At 46.9% G+C, this 20,707-nt stretch overlaps 3 protein-coding genes across 5 annotated transcripts in view; 2 read left to right on the top strand and 1 right to left on the bottom strand.

Annotated features, from left to right (window-relative positions):
• The window catches only part of LOC119401328 (metastasis-associated protein MTA3), a 30,836-nt gene extending 28,840 nt beyond the window's left edge, over nt 1-1,996 (top strand). The window contains exon 8 of the mRNA XM_037668041.2: nt 1,770-1,996. Coding sequence (XP_037523969.1) covers nt 1,770-1,869 — 100 coding nt within the window. The 3' untranslated portion in view covers nt 1,870-1,996. The remainder of the gene's footprint in view (nt 1-1,769) is intronic.
• Nucleotides 1,750-20,707, bottom strand: part of LOC119402541 (neprilysin-1) — a 43,634-nt gene continuing 24,676 nt past the window's right edge. Inside the window, exons 12-14 of the mRNA XM_049418694.1 lie at nt 2,682-2,836; nt 2,041-2,592; nt 1,750-1,955 (exon numbers count right to left, since the gene is read on the bottom strand). Coding sequence (XP_049274651.1) covers nt 2,476-2,592; nt 2,682-2,836 — 272 coding nt within the window. The 3' untranslated portion in view covers nt 1,750-1,955; nt 2,041-2,475. The remainder of the gene's footprint in view (nt 1,956-2,040; nt 2,593-2,681; nt 2,837-20,707) is intronic.
• On the top strand, nt 17,063-19,724 carry LOC119401330 (uncharacterized). 3 transcript variants are annotated; one of them, XR_005185417.2, is made up of 5 exons: nt 17,063-17,282; nt 17,376-17,491; nt 18,031-18,253; nt 18,725-18,952; nt 19,064-19,724. XR_005185417.2 is itself a non-coding variant. In XM_037668043.2 (4 exons), exons 1-4 carry the CDS (start codon nt 17,081-17,083, stop codon nt 18,898-18,900), a joined length of 717 nt encoding a protein of 238 aa, XP_037523971.1. In that variant the 5' UTR covers nt 17,063-17,080; the 3' UTR covers nt 18,901-19,724. The 3 variants fall into 3 exon arrangements, 1 of the variants encoding a protein (XP_037523971.1); XR_005185418.2 differs by having other exon boundaries at nt 18,725-19,274; nt 19,579-19,724; XM_037668043.2 differs by having other exon boundaries at nt 18,725-19,724.

Here is a 20,707-nt window from a genome sequence, read left to right as displayed (position 1 = left end):
CGTCCGCACTCAACGAGTACTCTCCACACACTCTTTTATTTACACGTCGCCTGGGTAAAACAGGAACGCCAGAGCGGCGCCCACAACCGGCAGCCTGAAGGCCGCCCACAACGCTGCTTTTTCATTTTTTAAATATTTTTTTTCACCTTCTTGGCCTTCTCAAAACTAAAGTTTTTCAGCACCAACCCATGGCATTCGTACGGTGCAATACAGAACCACAACGCTGCTTTTTCATTTTTTAAATATTTTTTTTCACCTTCTTGGTCTTCTCAAAATTAAAGTTTTTCAACACCAACCCATGGCATTCGTACAGTGCAATACAGAACCGAAACCGAAACACAACAATGAGCTCGTGCGAAGGGCACGGAGGAAGGCAAATTTCAGCGCAGTCGCATGTTCAGCGCAGCTTAAGAAACTAGGGTCCTTAAAATTACGTATGTATGCATTTTCTATTAAAGGAACACGCCACCTAACACTTACCTAGTGATGTTGCACCTCAGATATGCATGATATTTACTTTTTGATCGACAACGTTCACAAGTATGAACAGCCGTACCAGTTCAAGACGGCTGGCCCTTGGGCAAGTGGTTCAACTTTGGCCGAGTGGCTGAATCGAGGGACGTGCCGACAAACAGAAAGACAGAAAGACAGACCAAAATTTCTCCGTTTAAGTATCCCAAGAAAGACTATCGTCTTTAAAAATCGCATACGTTGATTACATTTCTGTGGATGAGGCCGTCCTAAGCTCCGCGTTTCTATCCATCGACTAGATCGCGGCTGAACGCGCCAATTTTCGTGCTGCTCGTAAGAATTGAAATAAAATTCTGTACCACTAAATATTTTGCCGTTTTTCCTGTTTTTCGGCTCTTACGTTTCCCGTCTCTTACGTTTATTTCCTACAGTCCCTTCAAAAACGTATCAGCGGGGTTCTACTGTAATTTAAGGTCCCCAAACACCGTCACTGTCACCAGAGCAATGACTGAGAGCACGCAGTGGATACTTACCAATGGCTAGGTGGTGGTGGGTGGAAGCATAATAACACGCACCACCGGTGGTATCTGTTGCCCAAGTTGATGCCATCGCTTGATCCTGAAAAGCGAGGTCAAGGGCATGGAACCTTACCCCCTGTTAGAAGTGCTCATGCTTGGTTGATGATGATAGTAAGAGTGGCTGAAGTTCCTAGAAATTTATTTCTCATTCCATTTTTTTTAAAATATATTTTGCACGATAGCGGTCACAGACACCGGTGGCAGCAGACAACTACCTCACTGCCGTTGTGATCTGATAACAGCTCTTGCTGTAAGATGCTGTATACAACTAGCCTGGCAGGTTAAACAGTGCACATGTTGGCAATGATATAGCATAGTCCAGCAATGAAATGGCAATATGACCAGTCTTCATGACATTAAGTCAGTGAAGCTGTTTCAATTTTTTTTTGTCTCCTCTAAGCAGCTGGTGCTGCTCCGCAGGGGTTTTCCATGATATCTGCTGTGCCAGGGGATCCTTTCTGTCTTCTTTATCTACTCAATGTCACACTTTTGCGAAGATAAAGTGAGCATGCAGCTCGTGTGCTCAATTCATCTCTCATTTTGCTCGCACACGCTCACTTTGTCTCACATGAAACATACAAGGCAATCGCCTTAAAGAAAGCATGCAACATGGTGTAGCTCCCGCCCTGTCTCAAGCTGCTAAGCATAGGTAACTGGCGAGTGTGTGGATGCAAAGTATGGATCGTTGAAATAAAAATCGTTATTATTATTCCTTCGCAGGCGTCTTCGACGGCAGCTGAGTACGGCCGAGCTTCGGCGCTGGGCCCGGCGGCCTTGCCGTAGCCGGGCACCGCCCGACCAGATCGTCATCTTGGACTGAGCTAGCGCAGGCCGCACGGATGCCTTTCTTCGGGGCAGCCAAAAGCCTGGCGGAACGGCGCCCACTCGCGAAGCGCCAGGTTCACCCTGCGCCGAAAACACAACTTGGTGGTGGAGGCAGAAGAAGACTGTGCGTGCGTCAAGAGATGAACTAGTACTTGCGCGCTCTCACCTGTCCCTGGCTCTTGGCCTTTCATCTCCCTCGGCACACATGCCCTGCACACATGCCAAAGTTTAGGGCTCTTAACGACGGCAGCGGAGGAAGCAGAAACGTGATGCGTAGCCCTCAAATTGCCAGAGAATGAACAGCACCTTTCCGATGCATAGCTGTGGTCTTGCTCACATGTAGAAGGAATGGGAGTTATGGAGATTTGGGCCTGTTGTCCATCAGAAACAATTTGTAGTGCGGGAAACACAAAAGAACGCAGGAGAGTGAGTGTTTATGAGCACTGTGTGCAGCTCTTATGTAGTCTCCTGTCTTCTTTTGTGTCTCCATTTCCTGTGCTACAAATCGTTTCTAAAGGAATGGGACTGCTTCACCATCATCAGAATCAATGAACTTTGCTGTGTACCTCCAAAGAAGTTCAGCAACATGGTTCTGCTTCCGTCACACACCATTGCCACTCACCGTGGCAAAGGCAAGTGCGAAGAGCTGGTCCGCCGACGCGTTCGGCAGAGCAGCTAGTCGGAGACCTGCGCTGCCCTGCTGCCGTTGCTTGTACAGCTGCATGTCGATTCATTATTATTGTTATTTTTTTTGGTGGCCAGTAAAATCAAGCAAGACTGTAAAACCAACATATGCATCTAACTTACCGCGTAAGCCGCCTGCAACGCCACCTGGTCGAGCACAGCCTCGGCCGGGTCGGCTGCGTGGTGGCGTGCCAGGCAGTGCTCGGCGTGACGCAGCCGCACAAAGCTGCTGCGCTCCCACCAGAAGCTCAGCGCACCGGACTCGTCGTGGAAGGCACCTGTACGGTGGTATAGGGTGATGGTCTGAAGACGTTTGCATTGGGGAACTAAAGAATGCATTTATTGAACTACAAACCTTCAAGTTCAACATTAGCTATCAGGCTTTTACTTCATGATGAGAGCCAAATTACTTCAATTTTTCAGTAAACATTGCCCTGGTTAGAAGCTTCAATTTTCCCAATGTATGGGTAAAGTTTTCGTAATTAGGGTAGAGTTATGTTTTTCTTTTGTTCGTTTTCTCCTTGATGTGGATTGAAGTCCCGTCAAGGAGATGATCGACGTCGATGAAGCAGGAGGCAGGTTGGAGGTAATAAAAACTTGAAGGTATATTGCAGCGAAATATTTACAGTCATATGTACATCTTGCCGAAGCACACTGATGATAACATAGACATCAACAGCGTCTTACTCTTCTACTTAACTTTTCTTAAGTTAGAGCCTAGAACACTGTTACTACATACGAAGAACCGAGTCTCACTGTTCGACCACCAAGTGGTTACGGCCCAGACGAAAGTTGCATCGTACGGAGTCTTACTGATCTATCAGTTAAGTGATTACAGCCTAGACTGAAGGGAAACGAATTCCGTCCAGTCTTAAGTACCTTGCGGTAACAAAGAAGGGAGGTGGCCACTGGTGGTCCGCCTCGACATTCCCTTATCCAATCCGTTCATTCTCAGATTAAGCCACTCCCTACCGGGCTGTCCTTAATCTCGACAGCAGTGTCTTTACAGCGCAGACAGGCGTTTTGGCACTCTTTCCCATCATGGCTCTCCCTCTCCTTCCCACGCTCTCAGGGATTCTCACGGTCGAAATACATCTGTATTTTAGCCCTGGTGCATTCACGCCATTTTCCCATACACATCGAGTTGAACTCGCGGGGCCAGTCGTTAAACCGTTCCGGGAAAGAAAAGGCGTCTGCGTGACCCTGCCTCCCACGCATTCGACCTTGCATTGTTGCAAAAGCACATCTTGGTCCGTGTTGGGGTCACGCATACTGTCGCCTCGAGCGACTGCTTAGAGCGGGGGATGTCCTCCTCATTTTCCCACACATTCAGGCCGCCGACCTCTGAGAACGGTCGCCTGACCGCAACCCATGCTGGCCATCGGGGCAGACAAGCTTGCTCAAAGGAAGCCGTTTGCTTTCTCTTGATAATTGCCCAGCGAAAAGACCAGGCAGGGGGAGAGCCGAGAAAGAAGCTTTGTACGACGTACCGTGCCGCGCCGTCCTGTCTGCAGGATCGACTTATGAGCGGCAAACATAACACGTCCCCCCTAAAGAGTACGCTGGGCTGTTCTACGCTCAGTGGTACGATAAATCACTGCCGCGATTAGGTCACTGGACTTTCTAACCATACAACAGTCTACACAAACATCAAACACAATTGCGAGACAACACGACAGGAGAATACAAGAAACGTAAACAAGTACATGCTAAACAATCAAGCACACCATTGCTGCTTCAAGCAGTATGATCACTAGTGTCTGTTTCCTGAATTCACAATCACACAGTCCACAGTATACAGCAGCAAGTGGGCAGGAACATTCACGTCCCCCCCCAGTTGGCATGGCACTGTTATTCTGATGGCTTCCATAAACTATTCTGGAGCCTTGATAATGCATCCGCATTACCGTGACATACGCCCTTCCGATGTTGTACAGACACATGATATCGCTGCAACGCCAGCGCCCATCTTGTCAATTTCGCCCCGTGCGGAGTCGAAGTTGTAAGGTACGACAGCGGATTGTGGTCGGAAACGACGTTTACTATGGCACCAAAAAGCCAGTAGTCAAACTTCTTTAAGGCCCATATTATTGCGAACGCTTCCCTCTCAATGGTCGACCAGCGCATCTGGGTCGGTGAGAAACGGTGGCTTGCAAAGGCGATAGGCTTCTCTTGCCCCTCGGCTGACATTTGCGCCAAACATGCTCCCGCCGCCGTAGCTGATGCGTCTGTGAAAAGCCAGTAGGGCTGAGATGGCTCTGGAGTGTTAAGCGCCACGGCCTCGCACAAAGATCGTTTGAGAATCTCAAATGCCGCCTGGGCTTCCTCCGGCCAGGGTATCTTATTAGGTACCGCTTTCTTTGTTAACAGCGTGAGCGGGCTCGTCACCTCTGCGTATCCTCGGACGTACTCGCGATAGTAGCCGCAAAGTCCTAACAGGCTGCGTAGTTCCTTTTTGGTGCGCGGTGGTACCAGGTTCTTAATCGCTGCTATTTTTTCAGGGTCTGGTGCATGTGTCCCTGAACCGACAATATGCCCCAGGTAATGTATGTGGGATTGCGCAATCTGACACTTCTCCGGACTGGCTTTCAGTCCCGCCTTATCTAAGACCTTAAGAATAATGTCGAGATGCTTTAAGTGCTCCTCCCAAGTGCTAGAAAAAATAGCAATATCATCAAGGTATGCCGTGGCATACATTTGATGTTGCGACAAGAGTTTATTCACCATTCTTTGAAAGGTTGCCGCGGAATTTTTTAGCCCGAAAGGCATAACTTTCCATGCGTACTGACCCTCGTGCGTCACAAACGCGGTGAATTTCTGACTCTTTTCTTCCATCGGTACCTGCCAGTACCCGCGCCTAAGGTCCACTACCGTAATGAACTGCGCTCTGCCTACTCGGAAAAGCAATTCCTGAGGATTCATCATAGGGAACGCATCCACTTTGGTGACAGCATTTAACGCCCTATAGTCCACACACATGCGGATAGTCCCATCTTTCTTTCCGACGCATACTACCGGGTGTGCGAACTCACTCTCCGTGGGGTAGATCAACTTCGAAGCCAACAGTTCGTCAACTTGCCGGCTGACTTCCTTCTTTAATAGTTCCGGCACCCGATAAGGAAACACCTTTTTTGGCTGGTGGCCCGGTTCTATTTCTATCTTATGTTCGTCTACCTTCGCTATACCCGGGGTGCCGTCAAAGAGTGTGCAATGTCTTTGGAACACCGCCTGTACTTCCGCCTGTGCGTCAGCATCAAGGTGAGCAACCTTCTCGCTCGTTAGCACTAGCTCTTCCCGCTTTATAGTGGTTGGTTGTGGAGCATATTCCACCTCCCCAAAATCATGGTCCTCATCGAAGACTACCCCAATATGACTGACCCTTGCATAGTAAGGTCGAATGTTGTTGGCGTGGACACTTTTCACCTTTCCCGCAGATGTTTCAACGCGGTAAGAATGTTCGCGCTCACGTCCAACCACTGTGAATGGGCCTAGCCATTTAGGTGACATCTTACAATTCCGATCATTGTCGAAAACCACAACTTGGTCGCCAACGTTAAAAGCTTTGAGCCTGGTGCTGCGATTATACGCACTGGCGTAACTCTCCTGATGAGTTGCACTCATTAGCTCAGCAATATTAGCGGCAGTCTCGAGCTGCTCTTTAAGTTGCTGTAAATACTTAGCGGGGTTTTCTCTCAGTGTTGCGGGCACCGGCATTTCTCCCGTCCACGTCCTCTGCAGTATTAGAAGCGGTCCCGTGGGATTCCTTCCATACAATAGACGAAACGGAGCTACTCCGGTTACCTCATGGGGAACTTCCCGATAAGCCCATAAAACCATTGGGATCAATTTGTCCCAATTCTTGGAGTCTCTCTGAATGACATGGTACAACATGTTTTTCAGTACTCGATTCCACCTCTCTACAACTCCATTACTCTCTGGGTGTTCTGGGGTTGAGAATCTTGGTGTGCAACCTAATTTCTCCAGCATCGTTTGCGTGAGCTGAGATTTGAAATTAGTGCCCTGATCGGAGCAGATCATCTCCGGAACGCCTGTGCGACTGAAGATCTCAATCAGTGCATCACAAGTCGCCTTAGCTGTCAAAGAGCGCAGTGGGACCACCTCTGGCCACCTCGTGCAAAGGTCCACTAAGCACAGCGCGTACTTATGCCCTCTCGCTGACGGTGTGTCCAGGGGTCCGATTACATCTACATTGACAACTTGGAAAGGGTGTTCGGGTCTAGTGAGCGGAGTTATAGGCACCCTATCCGTGCGACGCCTGTCTGAACGAATTTGACATCCATGGCACGAACGACAATGCTCTAATATCTCCTTCGCCATACCCGGCCAAAAGAAGTTATACCTAATGCGAGCTTTTGTTTTCTTTGGCCCTAGGTGCCCCCCACATAGTGACTCATGGGCTAAGTGCATTACCTCAGTGCGCTTATCTTTGGGGACAACTAGCTGACTCACTCGAGTGCCTGCTATTGAGTCGCAGTGGTATAATAGTCCGTCTGAAATGAACATGCCGGATTTCCCACTACGAGCATCATCCCAACATTTTTTTAGCGTAGTGTCACCCAACTGCATTTTGCGGAACTCTTCTCTTTGGCCTAACGACGCCTCCCTTTCTTCATCAATTTGCGCCTCTTCCCCGGAAACGTCTTTTTCCTCCAAGGTAAGATTGCAGGCCACTACTTTTGGTTTTTCTACTGCTTGTTCTGCCTCATGAGCAGGCTCGGCCGGTGCTCGACAGGGTGCCAGAGGGCTGCTGGCCTTCAACAAAAGTTTCCAATCTTCCTCGGTCAACAAACAATCTGTGCCCTCGACGAGCTCATCAGTTAACGCGCAGAGTAGGTCGACGCTCTGAGGCTCCGTAACCTCTCGCGGGCTATTTAATTTGACCGGCAACGTAGCTAGCCTTGCCTCGATCGTTTTACCAAAAGCAGACACCAATCTCACCTTGCCACACGACTCTATCAGACTACGCGGAAGCAGACTATCCCGAATGACGGTTATCTCACTCCCCGTATCCAAAATCGCATCTGCGGCTATACCTGCACATGATACAGGAATTAACTGCAGTTTATTTGTGCCTTGACCCTCGTGTTTCAGAGACTTCACCTTTGCGCTAAGTACTCCATCAGGTATTTCAGTTTCCGTCTCGTGGGATAACGTTACCTTTTGTACCTTCCGCTTTGGCTCGATAGCCTTTTTGGGGTTGCTCTCCTGATCACTAGACTTCGGGCATTCTCTAGCGAAATGGCCTGAGCCGTGACATAAGTGGCACTTCAGAGCCCCTTTCTCTACTCGTGTCGCCGGCTTCTGCCCCATTTCTACAGTTGGTTGCTTTGAAGCACGCCCTTTCCCTTTCGCTTGCTCGAAAGTTTGGAGCACTTTAGCGATCTCGGTTGGCCTAAGCCATCCCTCGCCTTCCCTTAATCTCACATACTCAAGACCCTCCGTACTGAGTCCCGATTTTATACGGTCAGCAACCATGAGTTCGGCCATCACTTCTACCGTGTCGGCCTCTCTGACTTGAAGGTAGTATGAGAAATAAGTTCTTACACGCGACGCGAACTGCGCCCACGTCTCTTCCTTCCGCTTTACCGCTCGTTCAAACCTCAGCAGATATTCTGCCGGAGAAAGCTTCAGTTCCGTCAGCACCGCCGCTTTAACTGACTCGTAATCTGCACTCTCTTCAGGGTTGAGGTTACGCAGTAGGTAACGGACTCGTTCGGTTAGTGCTGGCATAACCAAATGCACGCGACTCTCATACGGTACTTGATAAGTAGCAAACAGTCTTTCTACTTCCTCAAACCATAATGGCACATCCGCGTCACTCGGCAGGCGGAACCCTTTCAGCACTTTTGCACATTGCCGGATAGAGTCAAAACCCAGTCGCCTATGATCACCCGTCCCCGACCCATAGTTGGACAACGTGCCATTGAGACGGTCAGCGTTCGCTCTATTCTGCACTAGCCTTTCGAACTCAATCTGAAGATTGAGCCTTTGAATTTCAAGTTCGAGCGTTCTCGTTTCACTTGAAGACGGCAAAACCTGAGATGCCTGCTGCATCGATTCTTGCCTCTGAGTAGGCACTCTCGCCTCAGATGATTTATCGGAATTTAGACTACCATTATTTGATGTCTCTCGATTCCGATCCACTTCCGCCACACTCGTACCCTCATCTTCATTAAACTCCATTGTTTCAGTACCTCCGCGTGTTCTCACCATGTGCTCTACACATAAACTGCCATGCCAACTTGAGAAAGACGTAAGAAATCCTGCTCACCCTTTGCTGACTGCTCTGTCGTTCCTGGATCTCCTTCACGGCGCCGGAGTTGACTGCTGTGGGATCGTCTCGACGTTGCCGCTGGTGGCTGTTGGATGCCTTGCCCCTCGGGTCTTCTCAGCGCTGGTCCAGTGTATGGTGTTGTAGAGCTCGCCGATCCCTGTCAGACTGCGCCAGTTATGTTTTTCTTTTGTTCGTTTTCTCCTTGATGTGGATTGAAGTCCCGTCAAGGAGATGATCGACGTCGATGAAGCAGGAGGCAGGTTGGAGGTAATAAAAACTTGAAGGTATATTGCAGCGAAATATTTACAGTCATATGTACATCTTGCCGAAGCACACTGATGATAACATAGACATCAACAGCGTCTTACTCTTCTACTTAACTTTTCTTAAGTTAGAGCCTAGAACACTGTTACTACATACGAAGAACCGAGTCTCACTGTTCGACCACCAAGTGGTTACGGCCCAGACGAAAGTTGCATCGTACGGAGTCTTACTGATCTATCAGTTAAGTGATTACAGCCTAGACTGAAGGGAAACGAATTCCGTCCAGTCTTAAGTACCTTGCGGTAACAAAGAAGGGAGGTGGCCACTGGTGGTCCGCCTCGACATTCCCTTATCCAATCCGTTCATTCTCAGATTAAGCCACTCCCTACCGGGCTGTCCTTATTCTCGACAGCAGTGTCTTTACAGCGCAGACAGGCGTTTTGGCACTCTTTCCCATCATGGCTCTCCCTCTCCTTCCCACGCTCTCAGGGATTCTCACGGTCGAAATACATCTGTATTTTAGCCCTGGTGCATTCACGCCATTTTCCCATACACATCGAGTTGAACTCGCGGGGCCAGTCGTTAAACCGTTCCGGGAAAGAAAAGGCGTCTGCGTGACCCTGCCTCCCACGCATTCGACCTTGCATTGTTGCAAAAGCACATCTTGGTCCGTGTTGGGGTCACGCATACTGTCGCCTCGAGCGACTGCTTAGAGCGGGGGATGTCCTCCTCATTTTCCCACACATTCAGGCCGCCGACCTCTGAGAACGGTCGCCTGACCGCAACCCATGCTGGCCATCGGGGCAGACAAGCTTGCTCAAAGGAAGCCGTTTGCTTTCTCTTGATAATTGCCCAGCGAAAAGACCAGGCAGGGGGAGAGCCGAGAAAGAAGCTTTGTACGACGTACCGTGCCGCGCCGTCCTGTCTGCAGGATCGACTTATGAGCGGCAAACATAACAGGTAGATAATTCTTTCTGACAATATGCTTGTGTCTGACCACATTGGTACAGCATCTTTCTAAATAGACAGCGAGTGCATTAAAAACATGTAATGACTCCCCCTAAATGCCCGATTTGGCATTTTGAATTGAAAATCTCTTGCATCAATCAACTCGAACTAACTGAATTGAAATTACAACTTGCTACGAATGATTAAATATTTGCCTTATTTAACGTGCCATAATTCTTGCAATAAATTTGGTCTGAAAATTACTCCACTGCATTAAAGGACTGCTTTCCAGTATCTTTAAGAGGATACCTGTGGAACAAGTGCAAGTTATTTTAGATTCGAAGTTAGTGGCAACAGAGTCATGTAAAATTGTATTGTCTATTTGTGATTTTTTACATTACAAATATCAGCTGTGGGGGATTTGGGTGAGCATTAGAACCTAGTAAGGGCTATAGTGAATGGTGTAGTAGGATGTCCTGGCATTTTTATGTGCTCTCTGTATTTGATCAACCGCATTGATTCAGTTAAGGTGAAAATAAGACAGTCCTTTGCAGCGTTGCTAAAGTTACATTCTCATTGCTGACACAAAGTGAGAGCAATCTGCACTATTGATGCAGAACTATTGATAGCATTTTTGATACTATCGATAGTTGAGTCACTATCGATAGTAAGCTTGATAGTACTATCGATAGTCTAAAAAAATACTGCAGCATAAACTTTGTTCCCCGATTGTGTGGTATGTGGTGGAGCAGGCTGAAGGGCAAGAAAGTTGACATACTTTTGTTCCTTCACCAGAATGCTTGGTTGACACTTGATAATTAAGTTTAGCTGTTCATCTGTAGCGGAAAGGCAGCCGTATATATGTCGGAACTGCGTAGCTTCAGATTTATATTGCATTTTGGGATTTCAAAATAACAATATGAAGTAATAATTGTTGGGGTTTCACGTCCCAACGTAAACCTATAAAGAACTTAGTTTGTTAATTGTAAGATGTAACGGGTTACTTTTGAATGTAAATATTTCATGGGCATATTCCGGAATTTTTCCTGTGGAAATAATTTCTTTCTTTCACCATGATATTGCTCACAAATTAAACGAACTGATTATTGCTTACAGTAGGCCATCACAAATGTTTTGACAATATCGCTGCCCAACAAAAGTATAATTATTCACAGCACTATCGATAGTATTATCGGTAGCAATACAAGCGATTGTGCTATCGATTGTACTGTTGGTAATACCATCGATAGTAGTACTATTGGTAGTTTCTTTACACTATTGATGGTTTATAAAAAAAAACTATCGATGCTATTGATAGTCAGTTTAACGATAGTTTTGCATCACTAATCTGCACGCACTAGTTGACTTGTGGAGGTTCCCCATATGAACCTCTGATGCTCACAACCATTACCTAAAGCTGGTCTGTGGTGACAATGGCGTAGCATTGTCACACTGCTGAGTGGTGCTTCATTTAGCAGTCCGTGGGCTTGCTTCCTATGAATCATGCCCAACTGTAAAGGATAGATTTCAGGAAGATGAGGTTAAGAAGTCTGTGGGGATAACGTGGCTGCAACAAGCACCGGACCGGGTTGTATGGCGAAACATGGTTCGTACGAATTGTCAGCAAACGTTACCATTTGAAAGAAAACCTTTTCCATATTTCGTATACAAGTCATTTCTGAAGGAGATTTGCGCCAGGATTGCAAAAATGTCGTTACTGATCATCAGAACGACTAAAATCTGGACTCTGATTCTGAAATTGTTTTTGTTTCACAGTTATGTTTCAACACATGGTGACCACAAAACAATGGCTTAGACCAGTCATGCCTGTGTAGCTCACGAACGTACTTACTGAGAAAATAAAGCCGCTCCTCCCCGAAGGGGATCGTGAGGAAATGCGAATGCATTTGGGTGCACCCGATGAGTGTGCGATTAATTAATGAAGAGAGACGAGAGTGTGCACGTGGAGGCGTAATGCTCGAGTTGCATTGTGTTACACTTCGTCCTAGTGGTATCGTTGCCGCGAGAGATTCGACTTCACCGGCTTCCATCGCTATCAAGACACCAAAGCGCGCGCTCCTTGCATGATATATATAGGTCCGAGCGCGGAGAGGAGGAGCGCCCGAGCTCTCTCTCCGCCGAGCGAGCTCCGCGATGCGAGCGCCCTCACCTAAAGTCCCTGAAACTTCGTAAAGTAGCGACATACGTGCATGAAAGCGCGCCTCCTCTCTTTTCTCCCTCCTCTGCCCTCTCCGAGCCTGACACCGCGTCGGCATTGGCCAACTGCCGTCACGTGGGACCACTCGGAGCGTTCGCTTGTTTACAGTCGCCCGCAACTGCCATGTTTGCTCGCGAAGCGCGGACAGCGCGGGCTCGCTGTTTCTCAGCGCACGTGTTTTATGGATGCGCACTTTCCATTCCGCGTGCGTTGTGCTCTGAGATACCTTGCACACAAGACCGACGCCACGGTTGGTTGCCATGGGCTTCTGCTGCGCTTTCGGACGCAGAAACAAATCAAGTGAAGGCAAAAAGCTGTTTATGATACCGTCCGGGAAGCGCAACGAGTTGCGAAGGAAGTAACTTTCGGCCGACGTTTTCGACGCGACTGTGCGATGTAAGTTGCTATCCTCTCACTATAAGTACTCGTCGAGGTTCGTGCAAATAGCTGCGTGCTATAACGCCGTAGACATGCAGGTCTCAGTTATTCGTGCAGTACGTCGCTATTCCTCACACGTTTTATTACTGCTTCTGCGGGTCTGTACTATGTTTTTTTTTTTTTCAAGAATATGTGGTTACGTTTTCTGCTTGACGTGATGCGCCTACTGGTTTGAGTTCGCGGTATTAGTTTGTGCGCCTAGCATGGCACGCCGATTACGGAGGCACGTCGACTGACGTTTGAAAATGGGATTACGAAACATCAGAGATTCGGCGCAGTTCTTTTGAAGAAACAAAGCTGCAGTGCGAAAGCTCAAATTAGGAGTGGCACTCTCTGTTTGTTTTGTTGCGTGCTCGGTTTTTTTTTCCCGGAGCAAATAGCTTTCTCTGGCTCTTTTACGTCGACAGATCCGCCGGTGGACTTGCGATAGAAGGTAGGTAGGCAAAGCATGCGTGCCCATCCGAGTCGCAGGGTGCGTTCATCGTTTAGGAACCTCACGTATACGTGTAATTTAGCGCGAAGGTTTACGTGCCATTTCGTGTGGAGGTTTATATCCGCGAGTAGCTTCCCGCCGCGATGGAGCAGAGATTATGGTGCTCGGCTGCTGACCCGAAGGTCGCGACCGACCGCGGCGGTCACAATTCGATGGAGGCGAATAGCTTGAGGCCAGTGTGCCATGCGATGTCAATGCTCGTTAAAGAACGTCAGATGGTCAAAATTTCCACAGCCCTGCACCACGGCGTCTCTCATAATTATATCGTGGTATTGGGACATAAAACCCCGGATGATATTATTATCCGCGAGTGGAGCTCTCGCGAAGGAAACGTTTACGGTGGCAGGCTAGTTTATTCAATCGCTTGCTCGTTCATAGAGCAGCGAGTACAGTTCGTATGTCAAGTACGTCTACGAGGCGCACTTGTGCACTATGGTTGGTGAGTCTAATTTCTTAACGAAACAACCAACGCTGTCTAAATGTATCGACTGGAAATGATGTACGCCTTCTGGCGCATTCTTCTTTCAATGAAGCTCCGAGCTGCTGCTTGCACTGACAGTCATTGCTCTCTGCACATATCTTTTTTACATGGCAAATCTTGCCAGGGCGCTATCTTGCATTCGCTGTTCGTTCATTCTGAAGTGCTCTTAAGATAAATACTATCATGAGTAGCAATGAGTGCTGGGTAGTATAACTGAAATTAATCTTTCTAGGACCATTTCTCCGAGGAACAGTTCGAGCCTCTATTTCTGAGCAAGTTCGGAATAAAGAACGGCTACCTCTAGTGCGTACTGGCAGCCTCAGTGCGTCATTGGTATGCGCGGCGAATTCGCCTCGCGAGGACGACGTGTACAATGTATAGGTTTCAGAAGGCTTCATGTAGAGCGGGACATTAACGTTCAACATCACACGTGTCCTTTACAAACGTCCCTAGCAAAAATTCTGATAGAGGTCTGTATCAGTCTGATACAGTTTCCTATCAGTTGTACCAGTCTTGTATAAGACTGATACAAAGTCCTATCAGTTCTGATAGACATCCGTATCAGTCTGATACAGTTTCTTGTCAGTGTTACCAGTCTTTGTATCAGACTGATACAGGGTCTTACCAGTGCTAACAGTTTTTCAATCAGTCTGATTGGCCATTTCTATGGTGTATATTAGTCTATAGGTTTTTAGTCTTTTGTTGGTTTATGGGATCTTCATAAAATGCAGTAGTGTCATTTTAACAGTTACTCTTTTTTTTAAACACACTGGTCACATATATATGATTGGTCATTTCTGCATGCATATTGGTGTATCAGTGTTTTCTATTGAACATTTGGCGACCATCGTATGACATATTACCATCATTCAATGAGTGCCACTGGTAGCTTTTGAATGCGTAGAATAATGATGTATAATGCTTCATGGTGGTGTTAAGCATAATGAACACACTGAGCTTTGCAAAGCAGGTTTCAGGCTAGATGAACATCTCTTATTCTATGTACAAATGGGGTTGCAGGTGCCAGATAGCAACACAGTTTATTCTGACATTCAGGTATCTTAGGAATTTTAAGACACTAGGTATACGAAACTTATCACAGAGCAGTACAAACACAACTTAAAACAACAATACAAACAAAACTTCTCATCACACAGCAGTACAAACACAACTTAAAACAACAATGCAAACAAAACTTCTCATCACACAGCAATACCAACATAACTTTTAAATTTTTAGCTTATAGGGCCAGTAAACATCCCAGGACACTAAACTTCATATTTAGAGTACAATTGTGTCCTAGTGTGAAATGAGCATGGTAATGCAATAATTTTTTGAAATGGTGCGGAGTTGAAAACCTCGGTGTCTGGGTGCTGCGGTTTCTTGCTTTCACGACCCAAGCTAGCCCTAGCTGCCTCCCCCACATAGTGCTTTGCCTTTTATGATGAGGCACTACATCTGTGCCATAATCCATACTGGATGAAATCCTTTAAAGGGGGGATGAACCGCTTTTCCAAGTAATAATTGAATGACCTCAGGGTCGAAGTTTATTGCCTCGCAAATCCACTGCCACAAAAATTTCAAAGCGAGCGGAATTACAAGGGTTTGTTGTGCACTTTAAGCGCTTTCTCTTTTCTCTCGGCCATCCCGACAAGGTGCGTTGGAAGCTATAGGGAGGAATGGCACTGAGGAAATACATTATGTCAGCACACATCATGACCTAGAGCATGTTTGATGAAGCACGACTGCTTTTTCCTGTTGCAGTTCCCATGCACGAGTGTGACTATGTAATGTTAGCATATTATGGACAGCAGTGCCAGCATGTGGCAGCACCCTGTGGCAAGCAGCACATCTGATCGAAATGCCGCTCTTGATTTATGTTGGCTATAGGCCAATATCTATCTGTTGCCATCTGTTGTTTTACACCATACAGCAGGCATCCGAAAGTCCGAAGAAAGTGAGCACAGGCATCTATATATATGAAAAGAGGGCACCTGAGAAATTCGCAACATCGCATTCTGCTTTTCAAACTCTCCTTGCCGTGCACAGCTGCAAGATGTGGGTGAGATGTTTATAGCAGCGTCTATTATCCACAGGATGTCTTTTCACCAAGGGCTGGTACAGACCTGTTTAATACTTGCATGTAATCTTGCCAAGATTTATGAACATCAAAAAGCATGTACTAATAAAGGCCAAAGCATTTGACCGCAAAAAAAACACAAGATACTGTCTACCATAGTAAAAGTTCAATTGTGAAGAGAACAGCGATAGAAATGGTCAAGAAAAGTCAACTTTTGATTGCCCTACCACGTTAAACTCAAATTAGACTGACTACATTTGTCACTGACACCCAGTAATCAGTCTCTTTCAAACAAGTTTGGTACATCAGCAACATAGCAAACTCGTCCAACTTTCATGTGCACGCACACTCTGTCCACATCCTCCGGTAGAAGAACAACTTTTTTTCGCTATCACCATGTGCATAACTGAGACTTCGTGGGTCGCTCATACTTGCATCGTCGCGAGCCGAATCTGCAGTTTGGTCGGAATCGCTTGAGAGCGGACTCTCCTCGAAGTCGTACGTGTCGTCGGGATCAGGATTTCCATCGCTGTCACCGTGTGCATCACTGAGACTTCGAGTGTCGAACGCCGCTACTCCAGAACCACCGTTACCAGCTAAAGACTGAGGAATGTTCTTGCTAGAGCGTGGCTGGCTGGCAGATTGCGCCTCCGCCGCTTTTTGATATAGGCTCGTTGACCGAGGTACTACATAATGCGATCCAGGCTCCAAATAGCGCTTCCTTCTTTTTAATCGAGGCTGTGGTTGAGCTGAATCAATCTTTCGTCGAATTGAACGCGAACTTCAAATAGCGCGCTTCATGGAGTCCACGCAAAGTGAGGCCGCGATGAACAATCTAAGCGGGTCCAAGATGCATAGACCGAGGCTTCACATTCACACCCTGCTTGCCGTGCCTTGAAGATGGTGCGCGGCGCGGAAACGATGATAAACTATGATGTAACATCGGAGATAACGTGCAACGAAGTAGGGCTCCTCAGGTCACACTCGATTGCCATTATGGGATGGCCATCACGATGGCCATGATGATGATGATGATGCGACCAACGGACCAACGCGAGCGACACCAGGCTAGCCACCCTAACCAGGCGACACTATGTTCATTGTTGTTTATTTTTTATTTACGGTGAGTTAAAAAAAATACCGTGTAAACTTGTAAAAACATGAAGCAAATTTTCTTAGTTTTTTAAAAACGAAATTGCATTTTGTTGAGACCCACAAATGGTAGCGCCATCGTCATGAACAGCGCGTTGGTACGTATACGTTTTTGTTGTGTGTGTTGCTGATGCTGAGTGGTAGCGCGCGTCCATGTGCATTTCTTCGGCGGCATGTTCGCGTACGTTCGTTTCCGCGACGACAACGAAAAGCGAATCGTCCCAGTGGCTGCATGTAAACACCTCAAGCCGAACGATACGAGCGATTTTAATCCTCGCAAATGGTACAAAGTCTTCTGGAAAGATGAAACACACTGCGACCACTACCACGTGCGCTCAAGTGATTAGGCTTTACGGTAAGTGCATGACCGCCTCTTTGTTTTCCAAATACAAAAACAAAGATGAGGAAGCAGTCATTCTGAAATTATCCACTCGTCATGTTTTTTTAGCTACCGAGGACGATGCAAGGAAGGCTACCGAAAAACGAACTTCCATTCCGCAAAGACCTGGCAGCGACTCCTCCTATAGCTGCAGTTCAAATGAAGTGGATGGATCGTTTGAAGAAGTAAGTGCAGTCAGTTGCAATCGCTCACATTGCAGCTGATGTGCTACTTTGCGGCCTAATTATTACCGACAGCCAATTTTGATCTGCACGTGGTGCCGTATCACACATGGTGCAGCGATGCTTTAATCAATGCCTCCTACGAGGCATTGCTCTGATATACCCCCCATTGGAGATATATCAGAACATCGCTGCTCCACTACCGCACGGACGTCGGTGCGGTCGTATTTGCTATTGCAGGTGGGGGTAAAGTTGCAATATGCCGAAGAGCTATTTATTTTATTCTTATATCTTTGTATGAGCGCAGCCTATAGTCATTTTTTCTGTACAAGTCACTGGTTCAGAATTATTTTTGCTAGCGCGGATGGGAGAGCTGACACAGACAAGCGCTTGTCCGAGTCAGCTCTCTCTCTTCGTGCATTCGTGTTTATTCCCGCGCTGTTGAAATTTCCTTCAAGACGCAAATACGCCCTGTTTTTAGTTGCGAACAAGCTATAAGCTGTGAAATTATAATGTTGGGTTAATTGTCTATTCACTTGCAGGAAACGCAGCGTCAAGCTGCTGTTAAACAGAAAATGAAGGATGTGAGCAGCCATTTTAAGAAGCAGCAGCGAGACCTCCTGTTTGGTGATGCTGAGGGAGGAAAAAAGACCGAGAAAGAACTTCTCAAAGAAGAAGTGAATATGCTGAAGGCCGAAAATTCAAAACTCTTGGACCGAATAAGAATGCTCGAAAAGGCCCTATGCAGCAAAATTTTCAAAACAGGTTTGATTATTATTTCCTTATAAACTATTGTCATGCACTGCTGCTAGTGTTGTATACATCAGTAAGTTGCACTTTTCTTATAGCGTACAATTTTGCTGAAAGCAGAATGCAATATAAGCTGATATATCATACGTAGAAGTGATGCGGGCATGTTTTTCTAATCACTTGTAAGTATGCTTCTCCATGCTGTCACAGCATGGTGCTCATATTAAAGAACACCAGATGGTCAAAATTTCTTGAGCCCTCCACTGCGGCGTCCCCCGTATCACATCATGGTTTTGAAATGTGACACCCAACCTATTATTGTACTTTCATAGCATATATCTCAACTGCATGCTCTATTTTATGTTATTTGGCCTTGCACACCCTGGTCTCTCTTCAGTCTGAGACCTAGGAAGCTACTGTGACAATTAAGGGTGCGATTAACTTTCTTTTGCTGCATACGTTTCTGCATACACTCTTTTATTGCAGAAAAAAAACCTCGTTCTGTGCGAGGGCTGCAGCCGCAAGCCAGAACAACAAGTTGCGCCTTTGCCATCGCCATGTGCTGCCACGGTGCAGCTGCCACGCACCACCACCATGCAGCCGCCGCGCACCGCTACCGTGCAGCCACTGCGTACCACCACAGCGATCCCGGGCAGCCCTGAAGTGGCCCACACAAGTGCGAGGGAGGCCGATTACGTGCCCACTGACGGAGAGGTATTGTAAAACTCTAGTGTGCTTTGTCTTAAAGGTATAATGCTTTGCTGTAATGAGAAAATGTGCATTGACACATTGTTGTGTGCACATCATCTTTAACTTGTTTTATAGGTGCATCTGGGCAAAGGGATCACCATTCCTGAGGGCCTGTACAGCCGCCTCATGAGCACAAAAAGCGAAACCCGCTTTGTTCGTGAGGCGGCCATTGCCATTTATTCAACGGCAGGCTTGGTTGGGTGGAGTGTAATTGGAACAGCCTCTAACCGGACAAAGGGAGAGGCAAAACCTCCCTTGGATAAAGAAAAATACGCTGTGCTTTCTGGTAGGGAAAATTTCCCAGTCTGACTGGAGTTTATGAAAGTAGTTGGCTGCATTTTTGTGCATAATAGTAAGATCAGCCGAGATTCCACTGCCAACTTGTGTTATAACTACTTACTAAGGCTTCAAGCCTCGTATTTTTGTCTACTGGAGCTGGACACTTATGCAAGTATCAACAAACTAATTAAAAAAAAAACAGACTGATAGCACTCGTATTTATTTCCTTGTCATATTAACTCCTCTGTTTCGAGTGCATATAATTGTCACCTAAGAAGTGCCCATAATTTGCTTTGTTTTTGATCATGCAGATTTCTTCAACCATTTCTTGAAAAGCAATTTTCCAATTGGAGAGGTCGAGCAAAAGAAGAAGATACTAAATAAGGCGCTCGCAAACAAAATTAACGATTTGATGAAATCAAAAGATTCAGAAGTCAATGGAACATCAAATAAAAGATTTTGTTTGATTTCTGTGTTCATCTGTGTCCTGCTTGCTCTAATGCAGTGGCCCACCTGCCAGTCGGCTAAGCACCGATTCACTTGTGGGCTTATATGCAGTAGAATGGTACTAGACTGGTACACCCATAGACTGGTGCACCCATAGACTGATGCACCTATAGACTGATACACCTATACACTGGTACACCTATAGACCGATCCACCTATACACTGATACACTTATAGACTGATACAACTATAGACTGATACACCTGTCAATAAACTGATAGCCTATCAGTTTTTCTATCAGAATTTTTGCTAGGGGTGTCCTAATATCTCCTAAATAACATATAATTAAACAAAAAAGCGTACCAAGAGCTAGACGGCTAGTGCGAATGCCTAAAGCGCGCCGCCTGGCAAGCAAGCGCTCACTTTGCGAAGCGTCGTCTGCTACGCAGGAGCAAGGTAGGTGGCGCCATGCTCGAAAAGAGAGTGCGAAGGAGAGGAGAACGAGGAGGAACGCGAGCGGAGGAGGAAAGTGTCGCTACTTTACGAAGTTTCAGGGACTTTACCTTCACCGGGTACACTCCTCCTCTCCCTTACCCTCCGCCGCTCACCACCTGCTCCGGTTGCTAGGCGCGGCGCAGCTGTTGCTAGGGGCGAGGAGGAGCGCGCGGAGAAATAACACCTGTGCGCACGCCGGCCGGGGACGCAGGACAACCATACCCCGACTAAGAAATGCATTCGCATTTAAAAAAAAGACGTGGGACTAAGTCGTGCGGGCTGCAAGCGAGAGGTTCGCAAGCTGTGTTTGAGATCCCGTGCTGCAAGTCATTTGAATTTCTATAACGTGTATTACGACAAAGCAGTTTTGCAGTTGTGCGGTGCTGCGTATGTATTGAATCTCCAAGCAGCTAGGAAAAATCTGTGTCAGATACCCCATTCTTGCTTTGAAGCGTAATTATCAATTATTTTTATTGAAGGAAGTAAACCGGGATGGAG

Source organism: Rhipicephalus sanguineus, chromosome 8, assembly GCF_013339695.2.
Source record: "Rhipicephalus sanguineus isolate Rsan-2018 chromosome 8, BIME_Rsan_1.4, whole genome shotgun sequence".
Lineage (NCBI taxonomy): Eukaryota > Metazoa > Arthropoda > Arachnida > Ixodida > Ixodidae > Rhipicephalus > Rhipicephalus sanguineus.
This window is presented reverse-complemented; position numbering and strand designations above follow the sequence as displayed.